Source organism: Indicator indicator, chromosome 2 (genome assembly GCF_027791375.1).
Source record: "Indicator indicator isolate 239-I01 chromosome 2, UM_Iind_1.1, whole genome shotgun sequence".
NCBI classification, from domain to species: Eukaryota; Metazoa; Chordata; class Aves; order Piciformes; family Indicatoridae; genus Indicator; species Indicator indicator.
The window spans coordinates 20,569,687-20,586,087 of NC_072011.1; the positions used below are offsets into that span (position 1 = coordinate 20,569,687).

The window sequence follows — 16,401 nt, forward strand, 5'->3', positions numbered from 1 at the left end:
AGACTTTCAGACTGCTCTGGGAACTTCATTACAAGTTCTTACAGAACATTTTAAAAATTAGAAATGTTATTTTCCATCTGCTTAAGCTGTTATCTGCTCTGTTTGGATATATAGCAGGGTTAATATACGAAAATAAGATGAAATTTTTCCAATCTTATTTTAAAAATATAGAGACAGTACCTTCCAAAGAATAAATACTATCTTTATATACAGCACTTCCACAATTAGAGTGTCATTTTTAAGAACTCTATAGCATTAGGAATTGATTATATTGTAAAGTGTACGGATCTGTCATTTTTTTCTTTATTAGATATTCCTGACATTGTTAGCTGTATTTCTGTTGCTTTCATTTGGGTAACCTTATCAGAGATTCTAAGTAACAGTTATAGTTTTGTTTCCATTCCTAAAATCAATAGAAACAAAATAATGTAGATTCTACAGCAAATACTGTGTTCTAAGTCACTTGAATATGTTTAAACAAGAAATATAAGAAACTACTTACCTTCTGCATATCTGGACTTACATCTGAAAAAAGAAATATATACTTCATCATAAATGAGTAATTAGATCGGTGTCAATCTACACCCATTTTAATACTACACTAATATCACCATTATGAATTTCCAAAAGAGGTTTAAATGCAGCAGCAACTGAGCAAACAGGCTACAGGGTCTCTGACAACACAGAAACCACATAAGCTTTATCACAGTTCCCTTTGAGGTCCTGACTTTGCAACACTGATACGATATGACCACAATGACCAAGACTGTGTTCAGTTGTCAGTTGCCAGGATGTTTACAGGACTTCTCAATGTGGAAATGAGGACATTAGATTTAAGCACTAACATTTTGCTTTCTTTGCACACCTGTCTAACCTATTTAGGGAAAGTTATAGGAGAGAAGTATCCATCTTTACTTCTACAAAATACAGAAGCACTGTGTCAACAAACAGTAGACAAAGTAACTTACCATTTGACTTCAAAACTTTATGGACTCTAGATGAGGGTTCTGAAATATATAACAATGTGTTTAAGCACTTCAGCACCCATAGAAGGCTATAGATATCTTGAACAACTTTTTGTAATATGGGTATCAATATTTAAGCTTCTGAGACCATGCAAAGAAGACAGATTTTCATTTTTTTCATCACCCAATTTTCTCATTAAAAAAAAAGTATTTCTTGAGGTGTCAAACCTACAGCTACCTACCTCCCAAAGAACATTGATGTTTCTTAATGCAATAGCAGCTGCCCTCCATACAAGAAGCCACATGTACATTTTTATCTCATATTAAGACTCAGTCACCTCTGTTATTGCTCTGTGTTGTAGGAATTTTTGTATTAGAAATATGTATAAGGTACCAACAATTTAGCAGGACTTTAAAATTTTAAGTAACTGAATGTTACATAGGAGACCACTTGACCAGTATTTTGTATTATTCCTTTTACTAGCAAAGCAGCACCAATGCACCTCAGAAACAACGGAAGATGCTCAATTGTTTTTTCAGACACAACTGCTGCTGTATGATAAATCATTAAATCAAAGAACCCTATTAGATCATTCCCAATATATAATGTTACACACTCCAAAGTGGAACGGTACTTAAGTAGCTGAAGAGGGGAACACAGTACAATATAAAGTCACCCAGCTACACAGACATTTGTAGTGGCTTCAAGAGGAAACTAAATTATGGATGTATGTTTGAGCTAGGAGAAAAAAACCAAACAATCAAAGTCAACATTGCCACCTCTCAAATCTCTGCTACTCATAAGGCAGACATTACACTAAGATAGTAATCATGCTTCGAAATAACAAGCCTCTTATCAGGATGGAACTATTTCTGAGACGCTAATTATTGGGGGAGGAGGGGAGAAATGTCAGATGTCAATAATGTGTCTGTATCATTTCATATGCATTCTTTCATCCATTAGAAAATATCTACTGTTCTTTATGCACCCACCACTAGGAACGTCTATCCACAAAATTAAGTGCAGTGGGTTCAAATAATAGATCACACAACAAATGGTTAATAAAATGCTCCACCCATAGCTGAGAGATAATGTGCCACATTAAATTTGTATGGAGTGCAGGTTAAAGACCAATTCTATATGCCCAGCCTCATCCAACCCTGAACAGCCCTTTTGTCATTTTGGTGCTAATAGGGTTTATTCACCTGATTTCCTCCTCACTCTGTGTGGAGTAGTGCCTTCTTTAGGCTGGTATGATGATTTCATTTCTCCCTCGGGGCTATAGTGGAAGCCTGGGTGATCTGTGGAACAAGCAGAGGCACAAGGAATAAGGGAGTGACAAGGGTGTCACTTCACATGCCTCAGCAGCTCTCCTCAGAGGCAGTGCCATCATTCCCTTATGACTGCTAATGGTGGTACATCAGATAGACATAAAAATTGAAGAACCACAAGTAAGATACACTGCTGTAGGGCAGCCATTAACCACCCAGGCATGGAAACACTTTGTCCATATAGTTGTGTCTTGCTCCTGATGGCTAACCCAGTGGTGTACATCCCTTCTCATTGTCTTTGTTTGCCAGTTTCTCATTGAGAGCCTCCCTAACCAATTCTCTACAACTACACAAATAAGTAACAAGCCTGCTTTACTCCCAAGACTTCCTCATGATTTACACAATAGAATTGTTCTAATTTCCCTATACAGCTAGGGGTCACTGGCAACATGAAGAACTAATGGCAGCTTGCACTAGCAAAGGCAGCAAGCAGAAGATGCAAGAGCAGGGACTGTGAGGATAGGACTGCACTCAGAGCACAGACAGCAGCATCACATGTGCTTTCTAACACTGGCTCCTGGGACACACAGAGGTAAACTCTTCAGACATAAGCACAAGCCTTGCTATCCTCCAGCTGCAGGTTTGCCATCAGAAAGAAGTCATAACACTGCTACATACTTCTTCAAGCTGCATTCGTTTATTGTCAGCCCTTCAGTGGATACTAGCCAGAAGGAGTTTATGCTACAACACAGGAAAGATCAAACATTTAGTCAGCATGGAGTAAGCAACAGAGTGGCTAGTGTTTACAGAAAGTCTTATCTGCCTCCTCTTTGCTCATCGTCAGACATAACTTGCTGGTAGCAGATCAGTCAGCCCAATGTCTACAGAGCTCCACAGGATCTGCATCCAGTTATGTTTTTCTCCAGCAAGGTTATTATTCAAGGAACATAAGCCTGGCCTTCTTACATCTCAGATGAAATCAACAGTTAAACCCAAACTTTTGAAGGTGGTTTTATTAATATTTTTGTTTTAAAAGTGAAAAAGAACCAACTTACGTATGGCATCCATTTCTAGAATTGCCTGCTTGGCCTGAAAAAATAACAAATTAAAAAATTAAACTGCAAGTATAAGGTCAAACTACATTGCATATTACAGGCAGTAGAGTGAGTTTATATGTAAACAAAAGCAATGTAAAATTTTGAACTAATAATTATGGTTAGTAGCATTATTTTCTGTCTGTGTGCATTGGACATGTTACATATGTGAAGAAGAATTCGGCTGGCAGGAGAGCTTACCAGAGCTTATCTTCAGGGCTTCACACAGAAACCTGTTATTCACTGCATCCAGCAGCTCTGCCTCACATGCCCACTTCCCTTCTGGCAGCACAAGGGTGGGAACATACACTACCAGCACCTACTGGTGTAAGAAATATCTGGAGGATGGAGGGATGGCACATCTGACCACAAAAGCTACTTTGGCTTCAGAGAAAGGGGCTGTGCTGTGCTGAGATCATGCTGTATATATGCTGGGTCTCCTCCATAGAGACTCGAGCCCCATTAGTCACTGATGTGTGTCTCCATATGTGCTGGAATCAGCACAAACCTCGCCCCAGTATCTGAGAATCACTTTTTTTTCCCCGTGATTCACAGAACGTTTCCTCCCTAAAAACCAAATAGATTAACTCCATTACTATTTTTCAACTCTGAAGTTGTTGGTGCAGAAAACATTTATCACCTTTGCCTCCTTGAAGAGTTTACTTGAGGAACTGCTATTAAAAAAAAAATCATTTGGTGTAAATAAGATTGAACCAGGATAAAAAGTGTCTCATGATTGCTTAAAATTTATCACTTTTTTAAATTTCAGGAATAATCTTGACATTTTATCAAGCATGTCAGGTAATAAATGAGAAAATAAGCTAAAGTAAAATATCCCATGTAACCGGTTTGCCTTTCTACAGGTGCAGTTCGGTAATATTCCACCAGGTGTCACATGTAGACTACAAGCAAATCTTTCAGAGGATGAGCAGAGAGGTCTCAACTCTCAACCACTACTAACAAAAAAAAAGAAAGAAAAAAGAGCACAGACAACCTCAAAAGACTTATTTGGTTAGACTTCTCTTTTCTTTTTTTCTCAGGTGAAATTATTTCTTTGAGCTGAAAATGGCATTATGGTTTTAGTTACATTGAATTTTTTTTCACAGATTAAAAAAAACAAACAAATAAAAAAATCCATTAGGAAAGAAGAAAAAAATCTTGATATAAAAGCTGAAATAATTCTGTAGTACTTTGTTCTTACAATCTAATAAAGTGCAATGAGTATTTACATTGTAAGTATGGATACTAGCATAAACATTATACCTCCAATAAACTCAAGAGAATTAATAATAGCACCTGCTAGGGCTTTTTTCTCCCATAATTTTATATTCATTGAACTGTTGAAAATGAGAGTTAGTACAGCATTGTGTACACCATTATAGCATAAAATTCAAGGGGAAAAAACATCAAGAAAATTGACCAGAGGAACTTATACTGGGGGATAAAAAAAGAACAGGGGAAAAAAAAGGCAATAAAGTCAGTGAAAAAAAGAATTAAGAAGAAATCCTGTTTCCACATGAGTCAGCAGGTGCTGTATCATAGCAAGGAGTTAACTAGGGTTAGCACTCTTTGAGAGTGCAATGCATTATGCTGGGAAATACCACATGGAGCTCCAAGACTGGTTTTCACAAACAAAAGGACTAGGTTTTCCTACTTCAAGACATTGCAACTATGAATATGATGTCAATGCCTCTTCTTTTTCTGCCATAAAGCTTGCTAGCTATCTCACCAAAAAGGGCCTGTATGTCCCAACTAAGGATGGGTGTGTGTATTTGCAAAGTGAAGTGTGCACTTCCAGTGGTTTCGGTGCTATTATATGTAACCAAGAGAGATTAAAATTAGCTTGGTAATGTCTATGCATGCTGCAATTAGTGTCACTTCAGTGTTGTGCTGACAGGCAGTATCCAGCTAAGCTATGCTCTCATAGTCAAGCTTTCTGATGCTGCATCTCTGTTACTCATGGCTTAGTGGACAAATCCTAATATGGAGAGCAATGCTGCTAAGCCAGTTAAATTCTTCTACTCCTATGCCAAGCCCTGTAGATGCTTATTGTGGAATTTTCCCATTAATTTGGAGGAACTTTTAAAAGACATAAGGAAATGTGTTAATTAACCTTCTGGAATCTAAGCTTTCTCCAAATTGCCATGCATCTTTGCAGCTGACATGATTACTTTTACGTAAGTACACATGCATAGAGGTGTTTTGTGATTTTTTTTTAAAATTACCTTGGCGGGAATTTTAGCAGGATGATTTTCTAGAATTAACCTCTTCAAGTGAAGAATCCAAATGCGTTTTTCTTGCTGTGATTTTGCCTGATAAAAACATTGTAACAACATGAGGAAATGGAGTACTGGGCTGTGCCTGCATAGGAGTAGCATACAGTCATCAGCCAGGCTACCCAGCAGGCAGGAGGTTTTGTCATACCTGGACAGTGTGTTGCATTTTGGGATTTTTGTAGTGGAAGACGCTAAAGCTAAGAGGTTCCTTTGGTATTACTTCAACAAGCATCAGGTTCCCACACTGTAACAAAGACAGGCAACAATGTGAATCATGAAGAAGCTTTGGGGGGGGGAGGGCCCAGAGATGGTACATTACCATCTGCTCTCTGACTGACATACCATTATGTGAGCTTTGTATACAAACATTTCATCTCTCTTTTTTGTAATTAGCAGCAGCTTGTCAAAGAGGAACAACGTGCGCTCATTTTTGGCTCGCTGAATGCGAAACGTCCCTTCTAACACCAGCTCCCCGTAACTCGTGAGGTCTGGCCCTTTCCAGTTAGTGAGCAAACTCTGTATCTCCTGCAAGAGAGTAAAGAACAAACAACATTTGTTACAGAGATCTTACTGAAAGGAAGACTCCAATAACCTGCTAAGGCCATTCCCACTTTCCTATACGAAGTTCAACATCCAAGAATGGAAAGTCACCATACACTAGTACTGAGATTGATGGGTCCCAGCCAGGTGCTTGGAGGCTGACTGCAAAGCCCAGACTAAAACATGCTCTCCTGAGTACTGGTTACTGCCTCTGTGGACTCAGCAAAGAGCCCTGAGCTCCCTGGGGCAGCCTATACTGAAAGAGCTCAACCTCATACCCTCAGACTTGCAGATACATAAAAGAGTCTGCAATTCAGTTATTAGTCTCTCTCATGCCATCCATATCTCTAAAGAATTCCTCTTAAAATTTCCCTTTCACCCTGAGTATCCTCCTGAAGGTGTGTGGTCCCTCACTGAATGAAATGTAATGCCGTATCTGTGTCCTGTAGATGCATCACAGACTCTTCTGTGAGGTGTTCAGATTGAAGAACTGCTTCTCGAAAGGCTAAATGCAAATTGATCATTCAAAGATAAAAATTTATGTGTATTTTTAACCCCAATGCTTTGGATTATACACAAGACTGTTACTTACAAAAAAAAAAAAAAAAGGCAACATAATAAATTTTTAAAGTTGCATGTTATCAGAACTTTCCAGGAACTTGCAAGTGAGTCAAGGTACAGCATAGAAATAAAGTCTGCCAATGTTGAGGGAGACTGCAGGAACTGCTGTCACAGTAGTTGCAGCATTACAGATTGAATGGCAGTGTGAAACCCACAGAAACTTATGGATGAAGAGACAGATTTTTTTTCCAAAGGCTAACTATGAACATAAACATTTTCTACAAACCCATAACTTCTCAGTTGAGCATAATAATTATTTTTTAATGCTTTTTTCCATTAAAAAAACAAAACAAAACAAACCCCACTTTTCCACAAAATCATTTAGCTCTATTGGCAAATATTGCTGGTTATTATTACTCAGATTTATAGCAGACTGTTGTTAAAAGTGTTTGCCATGCATTTTCAGCAATGTGTGGCAAAGGTTACACTGCTGAAGGCAAGATATTATCAAATATCACCTTATTCTCCCTATATGTAAAGAACACCAATGAAAAAAAAAAAGCCCACAAAAAATGAGGGCAAATAACTTGCATTTATGTTCAGAACAACAAAAGGGACAAAGAATAACATTCCATTTCTGGAATGATACAAGCCTATTATTCCCTTTTGTAAACTAAAAAATCCCCTCCATTTTCTTAAAGCAATATAAACATGCTGATGAAAATGTCATGTAAAACCATGCTTCATTGGGAACTTTGAGACAGAAAAAAAGACCTGTAAAAAGTGTGCAAAAGAGCTTGCTCTCCATGCCAAAAGTTACTCAGGGTGCAGCTTTTGGTTTTGCCTCAAAAATTCTTCATTTGAAGCAAAGTTAACATTTTTGTAACTACAATGTTTCGAGTTCTGTGCTTTTCACAAGCAACTGATAAGGAGTCTTCAAAAGCCCGTGAGGAAAATACTTAAACAAGATGCAGCAGAAGAAATGCCTCAAAACAAAATTCATCAGCACAAAGGGGAGAAATCGGAAACCACAGAATTTCTTTTCAAAGCAGTGCCCTAGGGTTGTACAATTGAGGGAAAGGAAGAAGGAAAAGTTCCATATTACTGCAAAATACATGCTTTACAGGATACTACTTGTAGGGTAGATGTCAGAGATTTCCTGCAGCAGCTATGACCATGATTTCTAAGATCAGACAGACACAGGCATACTCAACAAAGATTAAAAGAAAAGATAAACTAAGAAATATTAATGGTATGTATAGTGACAAAAACAGCTCACAAACATCCATAAAATCTCTTGTGGAACTCACTTGGAGCCTGATGGCATGTTCATGTTTCCTCTTCATGTCATTTATATGCCATGCCACTCTCTGCATTGTATCTATGGCATCCAAAACCACATCATAGCCCTCAGTGTCCTTGTCAAGGTGATTTTCTATTTCCTGTGACAGAGAGGGGAAAAAAGCCATGTTACTTCTAAATGAATTTTCCCAGTCCAATGCAATACCATGTTTTCATCTGTCCTATTTTGTGTTTGCATTGTGATGATTCAAATGCAACGCTCCTTCCTTTGTAACTATTGCTTGTTGTTATCAATTTGTTTAACACAAGATGACTAACAGAGCTGCGACTTTTCGGTCAGTTTAGCAGTGACCATACTGGCAGCAGCTGATGTGAGTGGAGAGGCACAGAAAGAAAGCACAGCATGCCTCTTCAGACCTCTTCAGACAGCATTTTAATGGATTTCTTAAAATGCAGATCATATCTACACACTTACAAAACCCTTCTGGAATTACACTAGGCATTATTTTACAGCTGGAAAGCAGAAAAGCATCAGACATCTTAAATAAGGATCAGTGTCTTTACACTTCACTAGAACATAACTCTCTAATAGGAAGCATATGTGGAAAACATTAACAATAAAGGAGGAATTTCCAAAACTTACTTAACTCAATTCACTGAATATGGAAAGAGTTCCTACTTCCTCAGTCATTGCTCTCCACAAATTTTTACCAGTCAGGGTGTTTACATGTGTTTAGTCCTCCTTTCAACCACCTCCAGCATTGCAACATGTGGGAAAAATGCCATTTTTCATTGGAATTTTACCAAAAAAGCTGATTATTTGGTTGCACAGACTGATGCAAATGTGTCTAAAACAATTACCATAAATCCTCTACTCCAAATACATACATATGCTATGAAATGACATAGTCTCCATATGCAGAAATCAAATACCGTCAAAAGAAAGAGCATCAAAAGAAACTCAGAACCTTTTTAATCTTCAAACCTTGCACCAAAGGCAGAATGCACAGAAGCCCTTAAATTAAACCTATTTCTAATTGGAGCTTACGTGCAAGAGCAAGTGGTACTTGAGGATGCGCTGGACAGGTTTCAAGAGATAGGAGCCCAGGGGCAGAGAATGCTGCAGCACTTCTTGCCGCTCTCTGAAGAACTTGCCCAGTGCCTTGTTCCTCATGCATTCTGTCAACACAGCCACCGACCTGGAAATACCAATACATAGCTTTAAGACACAGTGTCTCCATAAGTCTGTAGGCAAGGTCAAGAATTGTTTCTTTATTCCCTTATAAAAGGGGGCAGCGGGTTCCTAATCTGATCACTGTGGTTTTGTTGCGTTGGCTTTTTTATTTTAAGTTATGCTGTAAATTCAGTTCTGCTTTCCTTTGACATGCAACCATTCTGCCATGCTGGGAATCACATATTTGGAGTGAAGCAGAGTAAGAACATAATTTTCTAAAGGACAATAATAACTATGAAAAGAGAAGTCAAATTCAGGTGAGTAATTATTAATTAATTTCAAGTTAAGAAGAAAAGGTAAATTCCTTGAACCTCCCCCTCCCATTTGGACAGGAGAAAGGGCACAAATTTATTTGCATAGCCTGAAACTTGCATTACATAAGCAGGTGAAGGGACAAATGAAAAATGGAAGCCCAGCAATCCTACCTTGGGTAGTTGGTGCAGTACTGTGTGTATATGTGGAAATCTTCACTCTGCGTGGAGAGGAAACGTTTACGTACAATTAGATTTTGTCAAACTAACAGCTAACACATGTGCAACACAAAGATTTTTGACACCAAAACAATGCCTCCTCCAGTTTCTGATTAATGAATAGTCCCTGCAATACCACAGACCTATTAATTGAATTTATTTTTTACTTTTGGAGATTTTTACTTAACTCAAAGGGAAAAAAAACAAGGAACCCTACACAGAGATAAAGCAAGCTGCTTTGCAACAGCCTCCAAGGTCCTTTTTAACAATCTGTGTCTCTTGAAAAAAAAAATCCAAACAAACCCAAAAAACACCACTAAACGCCCCCCTTCAAACTGACTCGTTCATACCTTGTGTTGTGTGTAATAAAGCATATATCTGAGTACTAGCAGAATTAGATTTGTAAGTTATGTTCAGTGTGTGATTTCAAGCCATTATAAATACTTTCACATTTGAGCACAGTTTAAGAGTGCAAATTAGAAGCCACAGAAGTGACTTCTTTTGTTCTTAAAATAAATTATGACTCTGAACACTGAAAGTAATTACCCAAACAAGTTGCAACTAGATTTAGGTGGGTTGGACAGTTGCCTGTCACAGTGAAATTGCCCACACTTAATGCTGACAAGCTTCTCAGAGCAAAGGCTTGAGTTTCATTTTTTTCCTTCTTGGCTTAAGGAGGAAATCGTCTTAATCATTATCACCTAATTCTATGCAAGATCAGGTTTCCAGAAACATTCCCTCGTGCTTTGAGTTTACATCTGCCTATCAACTTCTACCCCAAAAACACAATTTCTGCTGTCCTAAACATTGAGAAAGCACTGCTGAACTGCAAAGTGCTTCTAAAATCAATTATTTTTTCTTTCCTGAGCTGTAGACTGATGAAAAGCATTGCTCTTGTAGTAAACAAGACCCCAGTTTCCACTCCACGCATCTTCAGAACAGACTCTGGCATTCTGCAGCACAATAGGCACCCTCCACAAGGGGTAGTCACTGGTGAATGGGGAGACCAAATATCTGCCTTCACAGAAGGCAACAGTGCTCTGAGAAGCAACACCACATGGGGAGAGGGCCGACGCAGGCTGTGGCTTTTGTTTCTCATTGTCGGTTTTGTGTTGTGTTTCTTTTTTTAAACCATCAGAAAGAGACAGCTCTGGCAGTACCCTTCCCCCATTTTCAACAGCACAACTCGTGTCCCCTATCAGGGGACTAAAGCAGGTTATGCCATTCATTTCTTCACTGAGCAGTGATTCATAAGAACCCTGTACAAAGTAAGGTGACTCCACATGAGTATAAGTCACTGTAATTCAGTATTTCTTACTGGATTTCAATATTAACCATTCTGGAAGATAAAAATAAAGAATGAAGTATTTAGCTTGGTCTTTCATGTCTGGACTAATTTTGCTCTCACAGCTGGTTTTAAAGCAGGGTACCCATGCCTATGTCCCCACTGAAAGACAGCAAACTTCTGTGATAACCTGCTCATGCCCATGCTTGAGACCTCCAGCTACAGCATATATTAATACAAAGCTTCCCCCCCCCCCCTCCAGTATATTCCCACAGCTAAAATTACAGAACAATACAATTCACAGAGCTACTTCATAAGCAAACTGTAGAATATTTTGTGCCAATTAAAAAAAAAAAAAAAACTATAAATAGAGTCACATGATTGTTCTGCTTTTCAAACAAAAAAAAAAGAAGAAAGGAATATCTGTTGAGAAATTTTAACAAACGGAAGCATTATCAAGTAAAACACACAAGGTCAAATATTTCAGGGTTTCAGAGTGGACTGAGTACTCATGCCCCACAAAATCAAAAGCAACTCTGAAATCCCCAGGAGCCTTTTCACACTGTTCCACTTTGGATTTTGTTTTGTTGGGGTTTTGGGCAGGGGGCTGTGGGGTGTGGTTTGTTGATTCTTTTTGGTTTTTAACACAAGGTCAAAACCAATTTCAAGGGGATTTATAGTTTTAAAAGAAGTCTAGCTTTAAAACTATTAAAACTTAGTCTAGCTATCAAATGGAATAACTTGTATTTTTAAAAAAAAGAGAAGTAGTTCCTTATGTATTCAACACCTCTGAAAGCTTTAAGAACAGTTGCACAATAATTTCTGCTTTCTGAACAGACAAGACTCCAAATTTCATACCTCACTTACATGTGTACATGCTTCATTGCATCACAGCTCACTTAATCAAACAAAGCCATCAGAGAGCATTCACTTTTACCAAGCTATTCATGCACATTGCTAGTAGAAAGTTAATTACATATATTTTGCCTCCCAAATTAGATTGTTGATAGGCATTCAAACTTATGACACTGGTATGAATCAACATCATACATCCTGATGAGGCATCATCAAATTCATGTCTACCTATTAGGAGAATGGCCAAGAGAGGCTCTTCCTAAGCCTGAGTAGGAAATTTGCACTTCTCAGGGTAGAAGTTATCCCTTGCCTACCTGGTTAACCAGCACCTCTGCATAGTCAAAGAAGGGACGTTTAGTTCAAATGCCCAGTTGCTCTTCTCTGCTTCACAGCAGCCTCCCCAAAGAAAGCATCGTCTTACTAGGAGCATAGCAGGGCACAAGCTGTGCAGGCTAAAGCCAATACTGTGTACTATACTCAGAAGCAACAGAAAAACCAGGACACATTAAATGTACTTCTCTCAATATTTTCACACAGCAAGTGAAACACCAGCTATACTCAGCACTATTTCTCTAGATAGGCTTAAAATTATTGAGCTTGAAAGTTGTTTTGATTGCCACAACTGTCTTCAAACCAGATTAAAAATGCTCTCTGAAGGGAGACTGGAATCACTCCAGAGATTTGTTTGTTTGTTTGTTTGTTTGCTTGGGTTTCGTTTGTTTGTTTTTTGTCTGGAGGCCTAAAGCTGGGGTGGTAGAGGGTGCAAGGACTGAGACCCTAGCCAAGAGTTCATCCACACTAACTACAACTCACCCTGAAGAGTGAAGCCAAGGGCAAGAGGATCTCAGCTATGCCTAGCTTGCTCCTTGCTGCGGAATCAGTTCACTGTGTGTCTCCTCCCCAGGAAGTGCCAGACATGTGGCTACATCCCTCATCTTGTCTCACTTTTGGTGCACTGTGCATTTTTACAACCATAAAAAGCACTTTAAAAGAAAACAGAGACTAAGAAAATGAGCTGAGTCAGAGTGTAAGCTGAAGCCAATTGCCTGGATCTTCTCTTCATTAATGAAATGTTAGATTAGAGTAATTCTCCCTTTCCCCTTATTTAAGCTGTTGGTGTGACTTTCAGAAAACATATGTCCTGAATTTCTGGAGTGCTGAGTGAGAAAAGCAATGTGCCAGAATTATGCTCTCTTTTACAACTCACTTAAATGTAAGTACGTAGAACACTGAAGTCAATCTTCTAATTAACATTGGCATCATTACTATGAAAATGAATGACTGAGTTGGCAAGAAAACTTGTAGACAATCTTTCATGCGAATAATTAAAGTACAGCTAAGTAGAACCCTTTATTTAGCCTCCAATTACTGTTACCAGCAAAATGTCTCCAAGACATTTAATGTACTAGAGTTAATACAGCTCCTCTAGACAAAGGGGCAGGACATGAGCTGGTAGAAACTAAAGTAGTATACCACTACCCTCAGCAGCAGGTTATTTCTGTGGGGCAGCCATCCCACCCTGTTTAAACAAATACCCATCCACATCATCTGCATGCAGAGGCAGAAAGGTCATGACCAGACAGCAGGATTTTAAAGAGCATGCGTTTCTGCAATTGCATCTATTTGCCTCTGAGTTGCTAATGAACTAAAATATCTGGAAGCAGAGAGATTCAATACAATGTTAAGTTGTTATTAAATATTTTTATTTATATCAAGTCATAGCTTTGCATGGTTATTTTACCTGTTAGTAAGTGTTATGTTACTGGCTATTTTACACTAAAGACATCTTGCTGAAGTCTGTAAACAAATAAAAGCTGCCATTTTAGGAGTTATTTATTGTAGGCACTCATCACAACAAGTGTTAAGATAAAAATTTAAATCCACAATTTTGAGTTTTTGTTCAAAGTGCACGGATGCAATTTAGTAATGCTTACTTTACCTCCCCCTGAAAGTAAAAGTTGCAAGGCTGTCTACTACTCAAGCATGAAATTTATACATAGGAAACTGTGATGTATGCTTGTGTGAGGGAAGTACAAAATGCTATACAGCAAATTTCATTGAGCAAAACCAAGTAATGAACTCAAGTTCAAAGACACATTTCATCAAATATGGTCCGAGACTAGAACTTACAAAATGAAGCTGCCCAGATGTTTTTACAAATATCAAACACTTTAGTTCCACCAGCCTCCAGAGTTACATTAACCATAACTGTTCTGTTATAGATGCAAACCAACTTGTTTCATTTTCCAAAAGCTCTGAGGGAAGAAATGGCTATTACTTTATTCAATTACTGAGCTGCATGCAATCCAAGGAGCAAATACAGCAACTACAGTGAAATCCTGATTGTATATTTAAATCTCCAACAACTAGGAAAACTCACAGCCAAACCAGTAGGGTGAAAAAAATTACACTAGAGCCCGAGCTCGTGTAACTTAAGGACAGTTCCACTGAAAACACTAAAGAAGCTCGAGTGAAGCTACATCCATTAACTAATAAGCCTGTGAGCTGACTTCAGCATGATATCCCCCTGCTTACATCAGAATGAAGATCTAGCACATTTGAATCAATCAATCAATCAAATAAATGGCCAAAGTCCTGAAATACTTGAAAGACCACATACTGCCAAAAAAGGCAGTTTTATACCCACTACTCAATGTTGGGAAGACACAAGCAACTAAGAATGCACAACTGGAGTCTGTTAAGAGAGTCAACAGTTGCTGTAATGACATCCTCACAGCCAAACCCAGAACTGTGGAGTATTTTGGTATTGTGTGGTTTTAAGTGTTTACACTTGTGTGGATGAAGCTTAAAAATGCTTGTTAGGACTGCAATCTCTAGCAATTTCTGAGCCATCAGGCAGCTGGCTGCCAATAATACAAATGCTAAAAGTATATGACAAGGGAACAAAAAGCATGAACAATACGCAGATGGATTTTGGAACTAATGGCAGAAGAGTCTATCAGAAAACTCCTTCAGCTGTCAATGAGAGTGCAACTTTTTTCCTGGACTTGCTATTATCACTTGCACCATCTCCACTGCATCTCACAGCCAGGCATAGCCCCAGCTATAAGTATGCAGTATAGCAGAATGATTTACCAGCTTCCAACCATAGTGTCTCTAAATGTCCTGAGGGCCTTACAACTGGCCTTTACTACATGGGCACTCTGCTGGGTTATGCTCACCTTCTTGTCTGCCAGGATCCTAGATGCTTTTCTGCTAAGACATTTCCTAGTCAGTTGGACCCAGCGTGCATATGAGGTTATTCTGTTTCAGAAGCAGGACTTTACACTTGCCCTTATCCTATTCTCCGTCCTTCAATTCCATACATGCTACTTGGAGAGATAATATGCCATAAACCCCACTGCAACGAGGCAAAAATACATCCTACTTTTGTAATAGTAGTGAGAACACTAAGATCTCTCAGTGCTTGCTAGATAAGTAACAGCTTTCTCAAATGCAACTCAAGCAAGCAATCCAATGAATCCACAGCACTCAGCTGGTATCATGACTCCCCTTTCCAATAAAACCCCTTCTGCCACAACAGTGCCAAACAAAATGAAGTAGGCCAGTTAATCCTAAATCCATGTGTTAGACCTATGATTCCCAAAACGATATGCCTGGTACTAAAAATACCAATTTAATAACAAATCCTAAGATGTGACAGTTCCATGGGTTTGTTCTTATTTTTCTACAATGGATAAAGGAAGACACAGCTCTAGAGGTTATCCAGATTTAAACAATTACATTCTTTTCAGCTCCTTTTCCCCCAGAAATGGAGACAACAATACTTCACACACTGGGGTCATTGAAGGGAAATGTGGGTTCTCTGGTGAAGTCTGCAGTGAATTGAAGTCATCTATGGCCCAAAATACTCAATCTCCTGTTGTTCTACCCATACAGCCATTTCCCTTCTCCCTGACTGGTTCCCTGTGTTTCTAGAATAAAAGACACCTACTTTGGGTCCCTGCATTTCTCATGCATCTGACAACTTTTCCTTCTTCATACTTTTTGCCTTTGACACTGCCTGTTAGAATGAAGTTGTCAGCTCAATATTCAGAAAATTTAGAGTAATTCAGAGGAATGAGATTTGAATCTTAAGGCTAGAATTTGGGCTATCCCATTTAGAAACAAAATCAAAAGTATGCTTGCTGGATTCAGGGAGAAAAAAAAAAAGGTATCTCAAAAAGCAATACAGCCAAAAGTGTTTGCCTTTTCTAAACATGCAGCCAAATTGTATTCTCTAGTTGTTTTTAAGCTGAGAAGGCCTAACTGGAGTATCACTTTATCACATATATTATAAAGGGAGGAAAATGATGAATCCTTGTAACACACAACAAAAACAGAACAAAACACCCAAAACCAAACCCTAGATCAAAAGTTCCTCCAGTTCTGACAGACTTATTGATGAAAATAACACTTTTTTTTTTTTTTTTTAAATGCAAAGGAGAGCCATATCCCCATTATCTACTATGAGAAATTCCTTCCTTTTTCTTAGATTTGCTAACTTTGATTAGTGGAAGTCATGTAAAGTGTCAAAATTTAGTCTC

General features: G+C 38.4%; 1 protein-coding gene across 5 annotated transcripts in view; it reads right to left on the reverse strand.

Annotated features, from left to right (window-relative positions):
- Positions 1–16,401, reverse strand: part of PLEKHG1 (pleckstrin homology and RhoGEF domain containing G1) — a 43,343-nt gene that overhangs the window by 7,265 nt on the left and 19,677 nt on the right. For 2 of the 5 annotated variants that reach the window (XM_054395064.1, XM_054395072.1), the window contains exons 4-13: positions 9,670–9,716; positions 9,059–9,209; positions 8,019–8,150; positions 5,950–6,132; positions 5,756–5,851; positions 5,557–5,643; positions 3,293–3,326; positions 2,172–2,267; positions 969–1,007; positions 496–525 (exon numbers count right to left, since the gene is read on the reverse strand). In XM_054395064.1, coding sequence (XP_054251039.1) covers positions 496–525; positions 969–1,007; positions 2,172–2,267; positions 3,293–3,326; positions 5,557–5,643; positions 5,756–5,851; positions 5,950–6,132; positions 8,019–8,150; positions 9,059–9,209; positions 9,670–9,716 — 895 coding nt within the window. The remainder of the gene's footprint in view (positions 1–495; positions 526–968; positions 1,008–2,171; positions 2,268–3,292; positions 3,327–5,556; positions 5,644–5,755; positions 5,852–5,949; positions 6,133–8,018; positions 8,151–9,058; positions 9,210–9,669; positions 9,717–16,401) is intronic. The other 3 variants (XM_054395088.1, XM_054395097.1, XM_054395081.1) reach the window with 3 other exon arrangements.